The sequence below is a fragment of the Elephas maximus genome, chromosome 4 (assembly GCF_024166365.1).
Source record: "Elephas maximus indicus isolate mEleMax1 chromosome 4, mEleMax1 primary haplotype, whole genome shotgun sequence".
NCBI classification, from domain to species: domain Eukaryota; kingdom Metazoa; phylum Chordata; class Mammalia; order Proboscidea; family Elephantidae; genus Elephas; species Elephas maximus.
In genome coordinates this window covers 28,338,205-28,359,146 of record NC_064822.1, presented here as the reverse complement: position 1 = coordinate 28,359,146, position 20,942 = coordinate 28,338,205, and the positions used below count along the sequence as shown (strand labels likewise).

At 36.6% G+C, this 20,942-nt stretch overlaps 1 protein-coding gene across 2 annotated transcripts in view; it reads right to left on the bottom strand.

The window, feature by feature from the left end:
* Positions 1 to 225: 225 nt before the first annotated feature.
* Positions 226 to 20,942, bottom strand: part of MASTL (microtubule associated serine/threonine kinase like) — a 31,509-nt gene continuing 10,792 nt past the window's right edge. Inside the window, exons 3-12 of one of the 2 annotated variants that reach the window (XM_049885219.1) lie at positions 20,236 to 20,375; positions 18,414 to 18,502; positions 17,541 to 17,647; positions 17,116 to 17,266; positions 15,298 to 15,470; positions 12,049 to 13,164; positions 10,872 to 11,013; positions 5,441 to 5,554; positions 5,233 to 5,334; positions 226 to 643 (exon numbers count right to left, since the gene is read on the bottom strand). In XM_049885219.1, coding sequence (XP_049741176.1) covers positions 486 to 643; positions 5,233 to 5,334; positions 5,441 to 5,554; positions 10,872 to 11,013; positions 12,049 to 13,164; positions 15,298 to 15,470; positions 17,116 to 17,266; positions 17,541 to 17,647; positions 18,414 to 18,502; positions 20,236 to 20,375 — 2,292 coding nt within the window. In that variant the 3' untranslated portion in view covers positions 226 to 485. The remainder of the gene's footprint in view (positions 644 to 5,232; positions 5,335 to 5,440; positions 5,555 to 10,871; positions 11,014 to 12,048; positions 13,165 to 15,297; positions 15,471 to 17,115; positions 17,267 to 17,540; positions 17,648 to 18,413; positions 18,503 to 20,235; positions 20,376 to 20,942) is intronic. The other variant, XM_049885220.1, reaches the window with a different exon arrangement.

The window sequence follows — 20,942 nt, the reverse complement described above, 5'->3', positions numbered from 1 at the left end:
TAGTTTTACCACAAATGCAGCCTTAAGTGACTGCCCTTGAGAGTATAGCTTTTGCAGACAATCGTGTGCAAATAAATCACAATCAAGAGAAACTGTATAGTATTTGTTATTTTAACACCAGACAAATCTAGAAATGGACAGAAATCAGTGGACAAGGAGAAAGAAAATGAAGTGCACTCATGCTCGCTCGCTCTCTAAAGCGATAGTGTCATTCTAGTCTAATGAGACATTCATTTTCATAAAGTGCAACAGAAAATAAATAAGATTAAAAAGCTTTGAAGATCTATATACAGTTCTGAGATTAAGACAAATTACTGATGACATTCTTTATAGCTTCTTAAGTTGGTGGTAGATTTAACACATTGAAAGCTCACTGACCCGGGTAAAATAATTTATTTTCCTTAGGTCAGTCCAGCATTGAGGAGTATGGACCTACGCAGACTTATCCTACAACATAAGGGTAGACTAAGAAGAAAATGTATGTGCTATAGACTAAACCCAGATACAGTCAGGTGCTGAGCGTTGTTTCGGGCTTCAAAGTAGGATGTATCTGTTTCATCGGCTGGTTGGGGTATGAAAGGCATAGTCTGATGCTGCAGATTTTCCCAGTCTACATCGCCGAAGAGAGGGTGATGTTTCAGCTCTTCGGGAAAAAAGAAACAGAATGTCATGACACCGTTACCCAAGTATTGCTTCATAGGGATTGAAGAGAGTGTTTCATGTACACATATATCTCATCCTACTTTATTATGTTTCAGGCATTTGTTGAATGTCTACTAGACCACATGCTTCACAAAGGCACACACTGGGTTGTTTTGTATATCACCTTGAACGTGAAATGTGCTTGGATTTGTATTTGTTAAATTTGTGAATGATTCTCCTTAATAGAAGCCTGGCTTTCTCACTGCCTGCATTTTCTCACACAATTCCTGACTCAATGAAAGAAGTTTGGCTTACTGTTTGCTCTCCAAGGCAGCTTCCTTATCACTAATCTTCCATAATTACGGCTGCATTTTTCCTCCAGTTCTTGCCACCTGTTTATATCACTGCAATCCTAGATAACGTTAGCATGAAGCTCATTTTCTACTCCCTCATTTTCCTCCCTGTGCTTGATGCTTATCTTTCATGCATATAGACTGATGATACTTCTGACACATTCTCTTCATGGTTCTTTGACTTCCTTGATTTCATTGGCTTAAATCTCCACAACACATTGACTATGTAGCAGTATGACTACATCCTGGATCTTGGTATCACGGTATTGCTACACTTAAAAGATCTCAAACTTTGCCCTCCTATTTAACATTTATTGTTACCTGTCATCTTCCCTCTCGGATCCTACTAAAATGGAAGTATGCTCTTTGACCACACCCTGCTATTTAGTTGCTAGGCATAACTTCCCCTATCCTTAACCCTTCACTTCATAAAGAAACAATAAAGGTTCTTGAGAGGCAAACTAAACTTCAGAATCAGCAAACAATGAAGGGACAATTAAGGCAATAAATAGCTCAAAAAGAAGTAAGCAAATTTAAGAAAAATACTGGGAGAAGACTACACAGACAGGAAAGAATTATGTGTTTGTGTGTGTCTGTACTGGGGGAGATGGGTTAGGAGATTAATATGTCGCTGAATTGTTTTTTCACTGAACTAAGACACTGATAGGAAAAGGGATAAAATAGCAAAAATAACACATTCAGAGAATTCATTTCTCTATTAATTGTTGTAGTAACTCAGCATGAATTAATTTAAAAATTACTTTAGGACGGAGGTTCTCAATTGGCATAATTTTGCCCCCAAAGACATTTGCCAATGTCTATAGACATTTTTGGTTGTCACAACTGGGGGAAGGTGCTACTGGTGTCTATGGGGCAGAGGCCAGGGATGCTGCTGAACATCTTATAATGCACAGGATGGCCCCCCGCTTATACAATGTTAAGTGAGGACAGAAGAGAAACATTTTTTTCTTATGTTTTGCTGATTTTCCCCACATTGTGTATTGCTTTTCCCTTCAACAATATTAACGTGTCTTTTATCTATTTGGTAATTTTCCTACATTCCCCTTCCCATCCCTGATGATCATCAAATAATTTTTTTTTTCTGTTTACACACAGAAAACCTTATGTCTTTATAATAGCAGTCTCATACAATATTTGCCCTTTTGTGATTGACTTATCTCACTCAGCATAATGTCCTCCAAATTCATCCTTGTTTTGAGATGTTTCGCAAATCAGCCATTATTCTTTATTGTTGTGTTGTGTAGTATTCCATTGTGTGTATGTACCACAGCTTGTTAATCCATTCATCTGTTGATGGGAAATTGGGTTGTTTCCATCTTTTTGCTATTGTGAGTAATGCTGCAATGAACATGGCTGTGCATGTCTATTCATGTCAGAGCCTCTTATATCTTCAGGGTATATACCTAGCTGTGAGATTGCTGAGCATATGGTATTTCTATTTCTAGGTTTTTAAGGAAGCACCATACCATCTTCCATACTGGTTGTACCATTTTACATTCCCACTAGCAGTATATAAGAGTTTCAATCTCCCCACAACCTCTCCAACATTTGTTATTTTCTCTTTCTCTGATTAGTGCCGCTAATGTTGGGGTGAGATGGTATCTTATTGTAGTTTCAATTTGCATCTCTCTAATGGGGTTTTTTTTTTTTTTTTAATGGGTTTGGGTTTAATGGCTAATTATTGCAAGCATGCCCTCATGTGTCTGTTAGCCACCTGAGTGTCTTCTTTGTGGAAGTGTCTGTTCATATCCTCTGCCCATTTTTTAACTGGATTGTCTTTTTCTTGTTGAGGTATTGAAGTTTTCTATAAATTTTAGAGATTAGACCCTTGTCAGGTATGTTGTAGTCAAAAATTTTTTCCCAGTGTATAGGTTCTCTTTTTACTCTTTCAGAGAAGTCTTTTGATAAGCATAAGTGTTTAATTTTTAGGAGGTCCCATTTTATCTAGTTCATATTCTGCTGTTTCTGCATTTTTAGTTATGTTTGATATTCCATTTATGCCATATATTAGGGCCCCTACCATTGTCCCTATTTTTTCTTCCATGATCTTTATAGTTTTAGGTTTTATATTTAGATCTCTGATCCAATTTGAGTTAGTTTTTGCATATGGTGTGAGGTATGGGTCCTGTTTCATTTTTTAACAGACCGATATCCAATTTTGCCAGCACTATTTGTTAAAAAGACTGTCTCTTCCCCCATTTAATGGACTTTGGCCTTTTGTCATAGATCAGCTGCCCGTAGGTGGATGGATTTATATCTGGGTTCACGATTCTGTTCCATTGGTCTGTGTGTCTGTTGTTGTTCCAGTACCAGGGTGTTTTGACTATCATGGCTGTGTGGTAAGTTCTGAGATCAGGTAGTGTGAGGCCTCCAACTTTCTTCTTCTTCAGTAATGCTCTGCTTATCCAGGACCTCTTTCCTTTCCATACAATGTTGGTGATTAGTTTCTGATCTTGTTAAAGAATGCTGCTGGAATCTGGATCGGGATTGCATTATAACTGTAGATCGCTTTGGGCAGTATTGACATTTTCACAATGTTCAGTCTTCCCATCCATGAGCATGGTATGTTTTTCCATTTATGTAGGTCTCTTTTGGTTTCTTGTAGTAGTGTTTTCTTTGTATAGGTTTTATATGTCCCTAGTTAGATTTATTCCAAAGTATTTTATCTTTTGGGGGGCTATTATAAATGGTATTGTTTTTCTGATTTTCTTTTTGAAGTTCTCTTTGTTGGTGTATAGGAATCCAACTGATTTTTATGTTTATCTTGTATCCTGCACTTTGCTGAATCCTTCTATTAGTTCCAGATGAAAAAATTCTTATTAATGATTTTTTTTTAGTCATCTAGTGCTGCTATAAAAGAAATACCACAAGTGGGTGGCTTTAACAAAGAGAAGTTTATTCTCTCACAGCCCAGTAGACTAGAAGTCTAAATTCAGGGCACTGGCTCCAAGGGAAGGCTTTCTTTCTCTGTGGGCTCTGGAGGAAGGTCCTTGTCCTCAATCTTCCCCCGGTCGAGGAGCCTCTCAGGCACAGGAACCCTGTGTCCAAAGGACGCACTCTGCTCCTGGTGCTGCTTTCGTGGTGGTATGAGGTCCCCAACTCTCTGCTTGCTTCCCTTTCTTTTTTATCTCTTGAGAGATAAAAGGTGGTGCAGGCCACACCCCAGGGAAGCTCCCTTTACGTTGGATCAGGGATGCAAGCTTGTAAGGGTGTTAGTATCCCACTCTAATCCTCTCTAACATAAAATTACAATCACAAAATAGAGGACAACCAACACAATAAGGGAAATCATGGCCCAGCCAAATAGACACATACTTTTTGGGGGACATAATTCAGTCCATGACAAACGACATCTCAAAAACACTTTGTTTGATGAACAATTTACACAGTGAAGCAGATGAGAGGGGTATTTTTCACTTAAAAAACAGTTACTTCAACATTCAAACTAAATTAGAATTCCTTTGTGGATGCATTTAAATAGAAATTAAGAAAGTTATGACAAGAGCAACATTAAGTTCTCCATCATATCTAAATATCATAGTTTAAGAGTTAATGTTGTAAGTTTTTTCCCTCATCAAATGTACCTGCCAGCAGAAAAAAATGAAAATTATTCCAACACATATCATAGCCCATTACAATATGACTATAGGCTGAAACTTTTAGTTCTTAAAACTATTGATACCATGAATTAAGTTTTAGATAGTATCCTTAATTTTCTCTCCTTTAAGTTGAAACTTATTTTTGCTTCAAATATGCTTCATGCTGATATAATACTTTCTTTAACCAAGAGAGTCATAAGGTAAATCACTGATGTCTCAAGTCCTATTCATAACAGTTTTTGCTCAGTTTGAGAGTGATTAAGTGAGAATATCTGTAAGGCCGTATCTGACGTACAATAGGTACTCTGTATACAGTATCAGAATGAGCAAGAAGTTACAGAATGGAAGGTTTTGATAAAGATTTCCTGTATTTGTTGGTGGCTAACTTTATCAGACTTTGAAAAGCCTAAGACTGACAAGATTGCCCTGAATTTTTAATGTAAAATGAGAACAAATATTTCAATGCATACCTAGAAGACAGAAATAAACTGAATTATCTTTTTACCACTTTACCAGTCAGATTACCTGCAGTGTTATATTAGAACTTGATATTGTTATTAAAAACCATTGCTTGGAACAAATCAGGGGCAAAGGAGTTCATTAATACAATACCTTACCTTTAATTCCAGCCCTCTTTGTATCATCAATGGTTAAAAGTATATCTACTGCACTTTGAGCATTATCAGATAGCTTTTCTTCACCCTCTGGCCAAGGGATATCTACAAACATATAGAAATAAGCTTGTTAATCATTGCTCAAAATAATAATATGTGATAAATAAATAAGTGATAAATGAATCTATCTTGATAGGATAGAAAGAATCACCTCTTTTCAGAATATTCTGGAATACTTGTTGTGGTGTTTCATCATTGAAGGGGGGAATTCCTGTCAGAAACTCAAACAAGCAAACTCCAAGTGCCCACCAATCTACCGCAGGACCTAGAATTTAAGAGGAAGTTGAAGAGCTTGCAGACATTTTCTATAAATGTTTCATCAGCGGAAACATTAACACATGGATATTTGTGCGTAGTCTAGGCATTCATTTCTTAAGGCTTTCTTCTGGTGTTATACCTACTGCCATCAAATCAGTTCCAACTCACAGCGATCCTATAGCACAGGGTAGAGCTGCCCCATAGGGTTTCCAAAGCTATAATCTTTATGGAAGCAGGCTGCCACATCTCTCTCCTGCAGAGCAGGTGGTGGGTTTGAACTGCCAACCGTTTGGTTAGCAGCTGAGCACTTAACCACTGTACCACCAGGCCTCCTCTCTGGTGCCCATAAGGTACAAAAGCCCAAATAATCTTCATTTAGCAATGTTGTCATTACCTTCCTTCTCTATTTTCCAAGAAGTTTGGATTAGCAACTACCACTGCTAGTTAATGAAAAGTTAAAGCCATCTTTTGTCGTTTATTAATAATTTCTGATAGTCTGGATACTCTTATGTGTTCTCTACCCTAAAACACAACCAAAGGATACATTTATCCTATACGTTATTCTCTAAAATACCTGCCTACTTCTCAACTTAAAATCAGGAGATAGTAACACGTTATTCTACCTATTCCTTACAACGTATGAGATGATGTAGCAATATTTATACTAACGGGAGGGTATCCTGACAACCATGTAAGCCTTAATTACAGAGTGTTTTAATGTAATTTTATTCCTTTTAAGAACAGAGTACAAATTAATAAATATGCACTTAAACCATGGCTTGAAGAAGTAATTAGGAGATAAGTTTTAATAAATAGAGAAAACTGATTTCTAAACGACATCTTTATTGGAAACGTCACTTATATACAAAGATGTTTAAGTGGTTATTTTAAACCTGACTGTATGATCTGGCTTATACTTTTGATTAGTTCTGTCTATATAAAAGTGTTTCCTAAGCAAAGATTAATTTCAATCACAGAATGGTTAAGTTCACTGCAAATTTAGAATAGGAATTCTAGTCTAATGTTAAAAGTGTCTTAAAAGTTATAATTCCAAAAAGTTCATTATTGTGATTCAGCAATTGCTACCATCCCATTTTAAAACAAGTCGGCAAACATTGTGAAATCTGCCCATAGGAAAACTGAGTGCATGCATTAAGCATCCCTTTACCTGCAAGCCACATAATCCCATCTTCCCTTTAACGAATATAAGATGCAACCAGACCACAGGCTTCTGTACATAGTAACCACTACAAAAACATACAAGCCACCTCGGTTAGTAGACCTTTTAAGGAGCACTGAGAGAGAATTATTCCAATCAATGAGATAAAACGAAAAGACTTTAGCCAAATAACAGAGGAAGTGGAGACAAATCAGAAGAAAACTTTTATTTTTATGTGTTTTACTTAAGTTAGAAATTAGGACCTTTTTCCCAGCTCAGCCAATATGTACTCATGCCCAAAATATACGTAATTTCTCCATGGATATGTCACACATACCCATATATTTGAGTCAAAGTCTAATAAGATCACATAATCTGAAGAATCTTAGTAATTGTAATATAATAATATTAGCCAGAGAACTCACACAAACATATTTTACACTATTTGCTAATTTAAACCTACGTCTACAATCTGTACGGATAGACTAATATTGTTATACCTTTACATCTTCTTAATGGAATTATGGTTTAGAAAATTCTAGATCTTTTTTAACTACTAATTTTAATAATTTTATCAAGCCTAATTAACTCTGTCGCAATAAAGAAGCTGTATATTTACTCCGATACCCTTAAAAGTTATAAAAAACATCACATGCCTACATTTCTTCTCACAGAGAAGATCGACCTTTCTGGATTGTCTTCCTTCCCAGAAGACAGCTTATTTCCGTATTTCATAAGTAAGCTGAAAAGGAAAAAGAATTTTTTTTTTCTGCAATGTGATCTAGTTATACTTTGACTGTTCAGTGTCACATGCTTTGCCATATTACTTTATTGAGAAGCTCACTCACCCGAAGTCAGAAATCCTGCATATAAGAAAAAATTTGTTAGGGGTATTATATTAATATTAGGAATTTATTCTTACATTATTCATTGAACTAGGTACTCAGGGGTACCAAAATGAATAATAAAAAGATCTTTTCCTAGGGAGAAAACAGCCTGTGCTGGGAGATACAAACAGATCATTATAACCCAATGTTAAGAACTGAAACAAAAATAGGCACAAGAAGCTGTGGGAAGTCAGGACTGAGTACCTAAGTCAGCTTGGCTGAGGGGGACAGACCATGGGGAGCATTACAGAGGAAGTTATATCTGAGTCTCAGCTTGAAGGAGAATTAGGAGTTGGTTATGCAAATAAAGTAGGGAAAAGCATATCAGACAGGAGGGAAGCAGAAGCAGAGGCACAGAGGTAAGACAGAACAAGGTGCATTGGAGGAAATGCACGTAGGTTCTCATGGTTAGAGTTTTGGTTGCACATAGGGGACAAGAAGAGCTGAGTTGGAAAGGCAGATAGGGCCGGATCAAAAAAGGCTGAGAAGTCAAGTCAGCGAGTATGACAGGCTATGGAGGTATACTTGATTCAGTATTTTTTTAAGATGGTAGACCTAAGTGTGATATATATGGGCAAAGGAGTTGAGAGACAGACTACACATGCATCTTCCATAGTTGGAGGTCAAAAGTTAGTATCTAACATAAAAAAATCAAGATACAGCAGTACAGCATGCTATTTAGAAATATAGAAGAAATGCATAGGAGTTGAAAATGACTGTCCCTGGGGCGTAGGATCTGGGGAAAGAAGTAGAGAACAGGGAATTGCTATTTTTTTATTATAAATTGTGTTAAACTGTTTGTTGTCTTAAAAATGATATATCATATTACTTTTATAGAAAATAAAAATTTAAAAATATCACTAAATATCTGAGGTAACTAGATGTCCACTAAAATAGCGACAAGGTTCTAGAAAGTAAATGCTTACATTTGAAGCTGACTTTCATGTTGTTGTTAGGTCCTGTTGAGTCAGTTCTGACTTACAGTGGCCCTATGCAAACAGAAGGAAACACTGCCCAGTCCTGCACATACTCACAATGATTGCTATGTTTTTCATATTGTATCCTAAGTTAGATGGGATACAAATTAAAATACAGGAAAGAGGCAGGCTTTTAGTAGAATTGAGCTCTGAACTGGCAACTCCGTGACTTAGCAAAGAGGCGCTGTATAAAAAACAGTTAAGTGCCCACATGAACTTAGTTGCTTTGGCTAATAAAGAAAGGGGAATATTAAATAAGTCAATTCATTTCTAAAATTACAAAGATTGTTAAGAACAGTTATTGAGTACTTCTAAGGAATTTTCCTGGAGTGCTACATAGAAGGCAGAAAACCCAGATTCTGCTCTTAAGGAAATTTCTTAAACTTTTGTAGTGGAGACGGATATTTATTACTAATTGCAACACAGGAAGAATGACACATGTTTTAAGCAGTTTCTAAAAAAGTGATATAGGAATGAATAACAAATTGTCCATAGCTGGCCAAGGGATGCTTTATGGAAGAGGTGGTATTTAAGCTGATGATGAGAAGATGAGAAGAAATTTAACTGAAAATTATTGGGGATTGAGTTTTCTAAACTAAGGCAAAATCCATGTGCAAAATAAGGAAGACCTGGGAATAAGTGTGTTTAAGAAACAGAATGGGGAAACAAGGCATGTAAAGGGACTTTTCGAGAGATGAGGTTACTATGAGAGCTTAGAGCCTAGAATGCCATGCTCAGTAATTTGGATTTTATTTTGCAGGTAAGAGGGAGCCAGCATAGCTTTCTGAGGAGGGAAGTGGCAGGAACCACTTTGTTTCAGAAAGAGAAATCTGATGACAGTTATGATAGACAATGAGCTGAAACTGAAGAGACTAGTTAGAAGGCTGTTAAAGTAATTAGAGTGAAAGATGAAATTCTTAACATAGAAATGAACTGGATTTATATGCCTGCATGTGGGGAGGGTGACTGTCACTATGAAGATAGTGAAACTGAGATTGGGAACAGAGGCTGAGCAAGCTTGATCAGCTCAGCTTTGAGATGCAACATTTGAAAGACCAATAGAATATCAAGTAGGCAGTTTGGGCATGAGTCTGCCACCTAGAAAAAGTCAGGATTAGAGAGAGAGGTTTGGGAATCAACAACATAGAGGTGACGACTGAAGTCATGAGAGTGGTGAGATTAACAGGGTGCATGTGGAGCCCTGGTGGCGCAGTGGTTAAGACCTCAGCTGGTACCCAAAAGGTCAGCAGTTCGAATTCACCAGCCACTTCTTGGAAACCCTATGGGGCAGTTCTACTCTGTCCTATAGAGTCAGTATGAGTCTGAAATCGACTCTACAGCAATGGGTTTATCTGTAAGGAAAAAAAAGGGTAAGGAGCAGAATCTTGAAGAACTTCTGTATTTAGTAAGGAAACTCAGGAGAAGCAATAGAGGTAAGAGGAATGAGATTGAGAAGAGACTGGTAGACTGGATAATAAGGACATCATTGGTGACTTTAAAGAAAACAGTTTTAGTTACATACTAATGGTAACAAAAAGATTGTCAGAGCAAAAACGATCAGGCAAAGAAAATAAGAAACCTTTGAAAAGTTAGGCAAAGAGGGGAAAACAAGGTTGGTAACATTTTCAGGCTGAGGAAAAAAGCCAGCAAAGAAGTAAAAACGGAAGAAGGAGTGTGTGTGGAGTGGGGAGGATGAGATAGATGATCACGAAAGGAGCCCAAGAAAGGGGAAGTAATGAATACCAAGATGTAGGAGAAGGGGTTCCTTTCAGAATGTAGGAAGGGAAGACAGGTAAAATGTCATCCTTCTATTCTTTTATGTTCCATTTTTAAGGATGGTTCATTTCTGGTTTGACCCTTTTGGTGTGAATATAAATGACAGTAAACTCTAGACAGGAACAGGTTTCAGAAGATTGAACAGAAGTTTAGATCCACTATGTATTCCTGAATGCTGATTAGAACAGACCTGAGGAAACATAAGAACGAAGGAAATATAGAAAGGACCAAAGGCAGTAGGAGGTGGGGCTTCTCTGGATCCCTGAGACTGACTCAGACGGCAAAGGACGAATGGTTGCATATTCTTCAATGTTTGATCTTTCACATTCAGAGAACAAGACAGCCATGGCCGTTTCTTTTTTCCTTTCCTATGATAAATGTCATATATATAGGAAAAGAGTATTGCATGAGTTTATTTCACTTGGGCAATCTAAATATCAAAGAAATTGAAAACAGTTTTACCTCAAAAGGAAATGTAGCCATAGATAACACTTCAAAAACTCAAGTCATGCATACGTCTCTTACCGTGGGCCCTGCCTAATAACAACTCAGGTGCGAGGTAGTCTGGCGTTCCTAGGATTCGCCCATCATCCACTGGGGCTGCCCCTCTTCTCACACTCTTTGGAGTTCGATATGGAGTTCCTGACTTGTTCTGACTTGGGATCTGCTAATTCACAAAGAGTTTGAAAGACAACAAATATCTTAATTCCTTTGACAGGGAATATAAATGCTGAAACAAAACATAGGGAAAGGGCTGCCAGTATAAAATACATACTCAAATCCTTCCTTGGTCAGTTTTGAATATGAACTCATAACTATTTATAATTATGAAAAGTCCTAATTGCTAATGAAGTTCAATAGCTTACATAACGCCAGTCATTTCAATGAGATCTGTATATACAAGAAACAATGAATAAAATTCACAAGAAAGAATTTCTTGATAGCATGGATTAATATAAGCCTAAGGGAAGTTGTGGCTAACAAATGATCGAGTTATTAGGACATTACACAAGATAGAACTAAATCTAAACAACCTCTTGTACTAAATGGCATTTAAGAGTTTTCATGATACTTTGTTGTCTCACACCAACCCTGTGGAATCTACAGGACAGGTACCATTATCCCTGACAGATGGAAAAACAGCAGCTCTTAGGTTAAGGGACTCCTTCTAAGTCACTCAGCAAGTTTTGGGTCGAAAACCCAAGTCTTGTAACCTTAACTTCAGGGTTTTACATTTTTTATATTATGATGTTTCTCCAAAGGAAAAATAAAAAAAGAAACTATGTGTTTATAAAGGTAAAAGTGTAGAAAATAAAAACAAAGTAAGATTTGAAGTATATAGTTTTAAATTTTTTTTGGATAAAGAAAAGAGATCACCTGAATAAGTCCTTAGAAGCCAGTAAGGTAAAGTGGACTTAAATTTTTTATCACAGTGTTGCTGGGATCAAGTGAAAATATGTAATTGTATTTTCTTAGACAAGGATATAGAGCTAGACAAATAGAAGGCATTGTACTTAGTAATAATAATAAATGTTATTTCTCCCAGCTTTATCTTTCTGCATTAAAACTCCCCAAACCCATAGATTCTCAACAAAGGGAACAAAAATATATGATGTTAGGCACAGTCCAGTTGAGAGGCAGGCCTTCATAGTTTATTTTTTCAAAATTCAAAGAACACAGTGTTAGAAAAGTTATCACATACCTGGTATGGCATGTAGGATCTTCTTCTTTGAGTAGGGGTTACAGCCATGGGATACGAACCACTATAAGCACATGAAATATCCATTGCATCTAGAGAAGTAATGCTCATTTTGCATGGTTCTGAGTTATTGGATGCATTGATATGGCTGTTGAAACTTCGAAAAGCTACGGCATTTCTCTTAGAGACGGTTAATGTTTTCAGCGCATCTGAAGAAGGAGCTAACATTTTTTCATGGTCTTGGACAGCAGGATTCTCATCACCTTTTGGTAAGGCATTTTCTTGATGGTTTGGTGATATACTCAGTAGGTCTGCAATATGCGACTCTTCAAAAGAGGATTCTTTGATGCTTTTCTCTGGATCTAAGGACTGCTTTTCTAATGAGCTTTCCATTATAGAAATCCCAGGAAAAGATGAATCAGAATCCACACACATACTTTTAGAAGCTCTGTCATCATCAGAACCCAGGAAACTAGAACTTAAGTAGTCCTTCTTACAGTTCTTTTCACAATCTTCATCCAGTTCACACAGAAGGTTTTTTGCTATCATTGGGACAGGTGATTTTTCTGGTGTTTGTTGTTTATCAGTAAAAGAATTGACAATGTTCTCCTTATTATCACAGTCATTTTGCTGACTTCTGTATGCCGATATCTTAAGGTCCTGGACTTCAGTTGTTAAGCCTGTACTTTGATTTGTGTAACAATCCATCACTTCATTGGTACAACCATACTCCACACAATTTTTTTTATTCTGTACAGTTTCCTGACAAGGACTAGATTCAACTAACTCGAAGCTTCTTTTTAGACCTTTTCTTCTAAGGTGCTCTTCAGTCATATTACCAGAATCCACACTCCACTGATGCAACTGATGAAAACCAGACAGTCTTGCATCAGTGGGCATATTAATGTTATTTACGTCCAGTTCTCTTGCTTCCCAAGAAACTTTCCCAGAGCTTCCAGTGTCAGGAATGCCACCGCTGGAGTGAATGGGAGAAAGAGCTAACTCAAGATCTTTTTTATTGAAATTTCTGGTCTCAATGGCATTTGTAGATTTTGTACAAAAAGGTTCTTCGATTGTATTTGAACTCATCATTGTAGAGCCCAATGCTTCATCATTTTCCTGAGAGGAGAAAAAACACTTTTTTTTAGTTTTGTAAAGCTGAAATTCTTTAACTTTGTTGGCCTTCGAATACTTAAACCAAAACAAACACACTGCCGTTGAGTTGATTCTGACTCATAGCCGAACCTATAGGACAGAGCATAACTGCCCTATGGGGCTTTCCAGGGAGTGGCTGGTGGATTTGAACTGCCAATCTTCTGGTTAGCAGCCAAGCTCTTAACCATTGCGCCAACAGGGCTCCCTTATACTTAGGTGAGATGAATGTCCTCATTAACTACTATGACAGGTAGTCCCACTTTCCAGTGGAAAAGAACAGTGATAACAGAGAATTAAAAAGCAAAATAAACAATTAGAGTATTAGTTTATACATATTATTTTGAGCGAAACATTGATCTAAAATTTAAATGAATTATTCTATAATATTTATTTTGATAGAGTTATTACATGTTATTTAAATAGGACATGCTAATAGGCAACATATTCAGGCAAATTTAGGGATAAGGCTACACTATGCACACATCTGTTTTACGATAGGGGTATGGATGATTCTGTTTTAAGTCACAAAAAGGATGGTGTTTGAAGCCTAGTTATTGGAAAATTACAGACCAAAACTGTAAATATATACCATTTCACACAGGTACAGTAAAAGCAAGCTGATAAGGTTTAGCTAAACTAATAGTATTTTATAATTAAAAAATAAAAACAACAGAGGAATTAAAATCCATTGTCAATAAGATGAACTGATGATGCATTGATAACAAAATGCTTTTCTTGAAAAGTGTTTGAATTCCAACCATCTGTGGGTGCTCATACATAGTCATAGCTTCATACATAATACTGTAAACTAGTACAAGTAACTAGGATTTTAAAAAGGTTACTCAATTAAAGTGGTTCTTCAGTAAACTCTAATAATGCCTAATTTTGATGGGTGAATAGTAAGCTTTAGTAACTACTGTTAAATTACCTAGTAATAACAAGGAGCACTTAGTTACGATCATAGAGAAAATTCCCACAATTATAAGTTACTGGTCCGCAAGCACAGAAAATGATGCATTTTGGGATCAATACAAGGTTCATCAGGGGATCCCACAGGGCTCACTGCCACCCCTCTGGTCACGACTTGAGAACTACTGCTATAATCCTATCACTGCATTCCTCGGGAGTGTCGAAGAAGGGAGAGGAGGAGGGTAGAGGTGTGTATAGCTTGAAGTAGTACAGAATACACCTTCTTGAATAGGAAAGAGATGGAATAATGGTGCTAAGAATGGAAATCTGTTTATCCGGCAGCGTATTCTATCTACACAGCAGTCTAAAAGAGAGAAGAAAAAGGTTGAAAACTCTGCCTTAACTAAAAAATAATTGAACTTTACTCCTAAAATACAACTATCCAACCATAATGAAGAAAATCATATTACCGAGGATAAGGAGCTTCTTATATGATCCAAGTTATCAAATAGGAGGTTTATTCTTTTGTATTATCATTATTCTAACCTTGGGTTTTTTTAACGTTATATTATTTTATCAGTATTCCATGAAGGAGGCCTTATTACTATAACTTTAAATTTTAGTTCCTGTCAGTAAATATTAGCTTGAATAACTAAGGGCAAAAATACAGTATACAAATTAAGTAAAATAACTTTAAATCTATTCACTTGGTAAGTGATCTCCTCAGAAGACTTTAAGGGTGCACCTACGTTACCATTGTGGTCTAAAAGTTATTTCTGATCCAGAAGTTACCATCCCACTAAATTAGAAACGGGGGGAAGAAACAGTAAAGATGGAGGTAGTATGAGTTTTAAGTAGTAAACAGGTTTTAAAAAATAAAAACTAGTAACATAGCTAGCTGGGTAGAGGATTAAAAAGAAAAATCAGCAGCAACATTTAGACATCTAGGAGTCAAACATCTATCAATTTATCGCAAGAATTTAAAAAAATTGGAATCTTTTATATAGTCAAGCAAGAACAATTTCATGTCTAAATGAGAAATGAAATATTTCAAAAGAATTTGACAGAATGTACGAGAAATTCATGTAACAATTTCCTTTCCTTATAGAATTTATATGAAAAGGTATAAAAGTGTTTGTATCAGTCTGACATACATAATTACCTAGGTAAGATTAAATTCACTCTAACCTGGCAATCCTTTTCCCATCTGGGGCTGCTGTGGTATTCTGATTCCATACTGGATAGAAAGGTGTGGGACTGACTACTGGCACTTGAGGTAGCCAGCCTTTTCCTAGACTGGAGTAGATTAGAAGTTAGACAGTTCACAGGCATTCCTGGGTTAGAGGCAACTTTTTCAAGACCTGGGGGAAAGAAAAAATTGCAGCTTATGTCATATCTTTCTTAGTTCTTAAGCTGAATCTTTACAGATAATTAGCCAAAGAACAAAGTATTGCATATCATAACTATTTCTACATAAACACCATTCAGTCTACATGGATGGCTGCAGGTCTTTCTGGCATGCTTCCCATAATGTTTAGGTATACAAATTTTTATAAATACCAGCACTGCTCTGAAAGTTAAAACAAAATAAAACTCCCTCAACATTAGTAAAATTAAAAGTAGGACAAGGGGAAACAATTTATAATTAGGAGGAAATCAATTTTGGTACACGTGTCTTTGCAGTGGAATTCTTGAAACTCACTGAGCACTGACCTTGCTATCCGGCTAAACTGCTCAGCTGCATTCCCCCAGTATTGTGGCAACATGTGCATGCTGTGTATTCGCTATGAATTCTTTCTGAACCACTCATATGATCAGCCCATTCCCTATTTAGGAATCTTGGACGGCTCCCTATTTCCTACAGTTTAAATCTAAGGCTCCCTGTAATAATACTTGCTTCTTCTCCATCTACCTATCAAGCTTCCTTTCCCATTGCACATGCTTTCCATTCCCCCACATTATATTTAATCCCTATTGCCTGAATGTGGGAAACCCTGGTGGCGTAGTGGTTAAGTGCTAAGGCTGCTAATCAAAAGGTCAGCAGTTTGAATCTGCCAGGCGCTCCTTGGAAACTCTATGGGGCAGTTCTACTCTGCCCTATAGGGTCATTTTGAGTCGGAATCGGCTCGACGGCAGTGGGTTTGGTTTTTTGGTTTGCCTGAACGCGGAATATACTTTCGTGCACCTATGCCTCTGCTCATGTTAGTATCTCTACCTGAGGTGTCTTTTTCCACTATTCTTTCCGCTATATTGCCAGTATTAACGACCTGCTCGTCCTTCTGGGTTCAGCTTGGCTGTGGCTATATCATTATTTGTTAGGTGCTGCCAAACTGGTTCCAACTCGTAGTGACCCCATGCACAACAGAACCATTCTAATAATGAAATTCAGGACTACCAGAACCCATAGCTGTTGAGTTGATTCTGACTCATAGTGGCCCTATAGGACAGGGTAAAACTACCCCCCATAGGGTTTCCAAGGCTGTAATCTTTACAGAAGCAGACTGCCACGTCTGTGTCCTGAGGAGTGGCTGGTGGGTTCTAATAGCCAACCTTTGGGTTAGCAGCTTAGCACTTAACAACTGTACCCCCAGGGCTCCTCTGTTACCATATGCCTTGATTTTTCTTTTCTTCTTTCTAGTCATCTCATTAGGTTGAGGGTGGAGGTTTTATGGTCATGTATGCCCCTGCCAGAAACTTCAAATATATGCATACTTTAATTACTAAAATTGATATTAAACCCATTGCCGTTGACTCGATTCCAATTCATAGCAACCCTATAAGACACAGTAGTACTGCCCCACAGGTTTTCCAAGGAGTACTTGGTGGATTTGAGCTGCCAGCCTTTTTGGTTTGCAGCCATAGCTCTTAACCACTATGCCACCACGGTTTCCACAATTCAATTTTTAATATCAACAAAATTGATATTAAAAAATTTAGAATTCTAAATAATTTTGTTTCTCAAAGGAAACACTTAATGGTAAAAGCTACCTTTTCATTTATACTTACATGATTTTAGTAGTTTGCTAGAATAAGGAGTAGTATCCTTCTGATCTACAGACATAGGACAAATTAGTCCTTGAGAAAACTGTGATGTTTCAGATACATGGGCTGAAAGACTATCTGTACAATCTTGAATTTTTTCTGCAACTGGCGTGTACTATTAAAAGAGAAAGACAAAAAAAAAAAAAAAATGCTAAAGATTTACCTTCACAAAAATATGTCCAAAGTAGACAGACCATTATACCACCTAAGGAGACAGACTATTAAGCTAAAAGTAACTCAACATGCTTGGTATTTAAATCTTTTTTGATCATTTATTAAAAAAAAAAAAAAAGTTCAGAATACATGAAAGAAAACATTGGGATTTAAAATTTTAAGTGGCAATCATACAAAGGGCATGTTATTTAAGTTTCTTTTTATCAAGTACTTACAAATCCCAAAGAGCTGATGAGAGACAATACTTGTCCTGGAGTTCTTGAGTAGTCTTGTCTAGGTTTAGCCATGGATGGTGTTGTAAGGATATCCATCATATTGATATCTATACGCAAAGAAAAACATATGAAATTCTTTAAAAACTCAGCTGTCATCAGCTAAGTCAATAATAACACGTTCTAAACTTTGCTCCTCTTTCCATATTATTAACCTACAACCCTACAACTGACTAATGTAAGATAAATATACCCAGGGAAGCTATCATACCATGGGGGAAACATATATAACTATTCAACTGATTGAAATCATTAAAAAGTTTCATAGAACAGAGTCTTGTTCTGAAAAGAAAGAACAGTGAAATGACCCAAATTCTTAGTTTTCTAGGGAGTACTCAGTAACTAACATAAACATATATTTATATATATATAAAATGAATTGTATGTCCATTTTTCTGATTTTTTGTTTATCAAAGTCTTGGTGGTGGTAATGTATGTTTGAATAAGTTCTTTAGTTACTGACCCTTTACCACATTATAGCTATTTTAGTCATTCTACTGGAGCCCTGGTGTACAGTGGTTAAGGACAGTCATTTTACTGAGGTTTTATTGGTAAGAACCAGTTTCAGTAGGGATAAAGAAACCAGTAGAACAGAGTTATTCTCTAAGCATCCAAGGATCTTCAAGAATCTTTGAAGATCCAAGAATAATTATTCCCATTTTTCATCTTTAATTGAAAAAAATACCATTATGCCACTCTAGCCTATTTTGGAACAAATAATCATCAGATAATATTCAATATAAACTAACAAATAGTATAATCTAATGAAATATAGTATTTAAATTTGTTGGATTTTATAAAGGCTATTTTTCTTACCTCTATTCAAAGTAACTTTGGAAAGACCAAAATCTGTCAGTTTAATATGACCTTCATTAGAAATAAGCATATTGTCCGGTTTCAAGTCCCTGTACATAAAAAAGACAAATAGCAGATAACTAATAAAGGGCTAATGTTAATACTAGAATCACCAAGAAAAAGAAAGAAAAGTTACAGGCTCTATTTATTTTCTCTAAAATGTGGTACTTACTGGTGGCTTTGAAAAGTACAGAAAATAAACCTCAAAGCAAAATATCTTGTATACCTGAATTTACTTTAAGAAAAAAAAACTGTTGAACCCCAGCTTGTCTGTGACATTACTCATCAGCAATTCCATTAAAATAAATAAACCTCATTAGATAAAATAAGCCTCAAGTCAAGTAAAAAATCACATTTATCTCTTTAAAGAAGATAAGATTAGCCTTAATAGAGCACAGCCACTTAATCTGACTTGCTTTGCACAGAGCAAAACTTTGTAAATCATCTGGGACTACAAAACATAGCACTTTCGTATGATGGTAAAATCGGTTGCTGTCAAGTTGATTTGACTTATAGCGATCTTACAGGACAGAGGAGAACTGCCCCATAGGGTTTCCGGGGAGTAGCTGGTGGACTCAAACTGCCAACCTTTTTGGTTAGCAGCTGAGCTCTTAACCACTGCACCAGCAGGGCTCCTCGTAGAGGAGTAGAAAAGGATGCAACATATTTCACATTAAAATGGTATACTCAACACCTAGAATTACTGCCCTAAGATAATCAAAAATATTCCCTGAAGTCGTCTTAAAACCAAATAATAGTGTAGCTTAACTAGTAAAGAATGTCAGCCTGGCACATTGTGCTGTTTTAAGATCTATCTAAAAAAATATATATCTATACAGGGTCAAATTAATGACAGCAACTAGAAAGATTAGATAGGAACCTTAGGGGGCAGCAGTGAGTTTATGTTAACTGGGCAGGAACAACTCAGAAAAGGAGGGTGAAAATGGCAGCACAACTCAAAGAATGTAATCAATGTTATTGAATTGTATATGTACGTCATGGATTGAATTATGTCCCCAAAAACGTGTCAACTTGGTTAGGCCATGATTCCCAGTATTCTGTGGTTGTCCTCCATTTTGTGATTGTAATTTTATGTTAAAGAGGACTAGGGTGGGATTGTTATACCCTTACCCAGGTCACATCCCTGATCCAATGTAAAGGGAGTTTCCCTGGGGTGTGGCCTGCACTACCTTTTATCTCTCAAGAGATAAAAAGGAAAGGGAATCTAGCAGGGAGTTGGGGACCTCAAACCACCAAGAAAGCAGTGTCGGGAGCAGAACGTGTCCTTTGGACCTGGGGTCCTTGCGCAGAGAAGCTGCTAGTCTGGGGGAAGATTGATGAGGAGGACGATAGAGGGAGAAAGCCTTTCCCTGGAGCTGATGCCCTGAATTTGGACTTCCGCCCTACTTTACTGCGAGGAAATAAACCTCTCTTTGTTAAAGCCATCCAGTTGTGGTATTTCTGTTATAGCAGCACTAGATGACTAAGACAATGTAGAAGCTTGAATTGGTGCATGTTTTTGTTGTGTATATTCTCAACAACAACAACATAAAATAAATGGTTAGCAAATAAAATGCTATACTCAACACCAAAGCAACATATTCAAAAAACAGAGGGAGACAAAAGAAGAGCTGATGACACTTCTACACCCATACAAGTTAGTACTTAACTTTAGATAATCTGGATATACAGGTAAGTGCTTACTGCAAATATCTGAGATGAAAATACATAATTTGATTACTTGTATTTTTTAGTAATAGTTTGGAGAAAAGTCAGTTATTACCTGTGGATGATCCCATGTCTGTGAAGGTAATCTAGAGCCAAAGCTACTTCAGAAATATATTTCACAGCCATTTCTTCATCAAAATAACCATATATATGTAGGAGAGATTTGGCATCTCCACCAATAAGATATTCCATTACCTATCAAAAAGGAATGTAAGTGTTATACAATAAAAACAATATGATTGCTTTAAAAATAAACTATTTTGGCATTATGTAATTTTTAGCATGGTTCTATAACAAAGGTTTTCTTGGTATCACTCATTACACATTAATACCAGTTTTCCTCAAAGTTGTCACATAGGTTTTTTAATTAAGCTGTTTAGTCTGAACAAAAAGTCTGACAGAAAAATTGAAAAACATTAGAATAATTTCCCATCTCCCCTTCATCTGAATTCACGCATTATTGACATTTGGCTACATTTGCTTTCTCCCTCTCTACATATTATGTGTATAATTAAATAATAACTAAAAAAAAAAATTTTTTTTTTAATATTACTATTCAGGTTTTTTTTTTTTTTTCCCCACTGACCAATTTGAGAATAAAGTTGAAGAGATCATGAACTGTCACCAGTAAATACAGCTCCTCACAAGGACATTCTTATGTAACTACAAAACCTGAAACCCATCACCGTCGGGTCGATTCTGACTCACAGGAACTGTACAGGACAGGGTAGAACTGTCCCATAGCGTTTCCAAGGAGCAGCT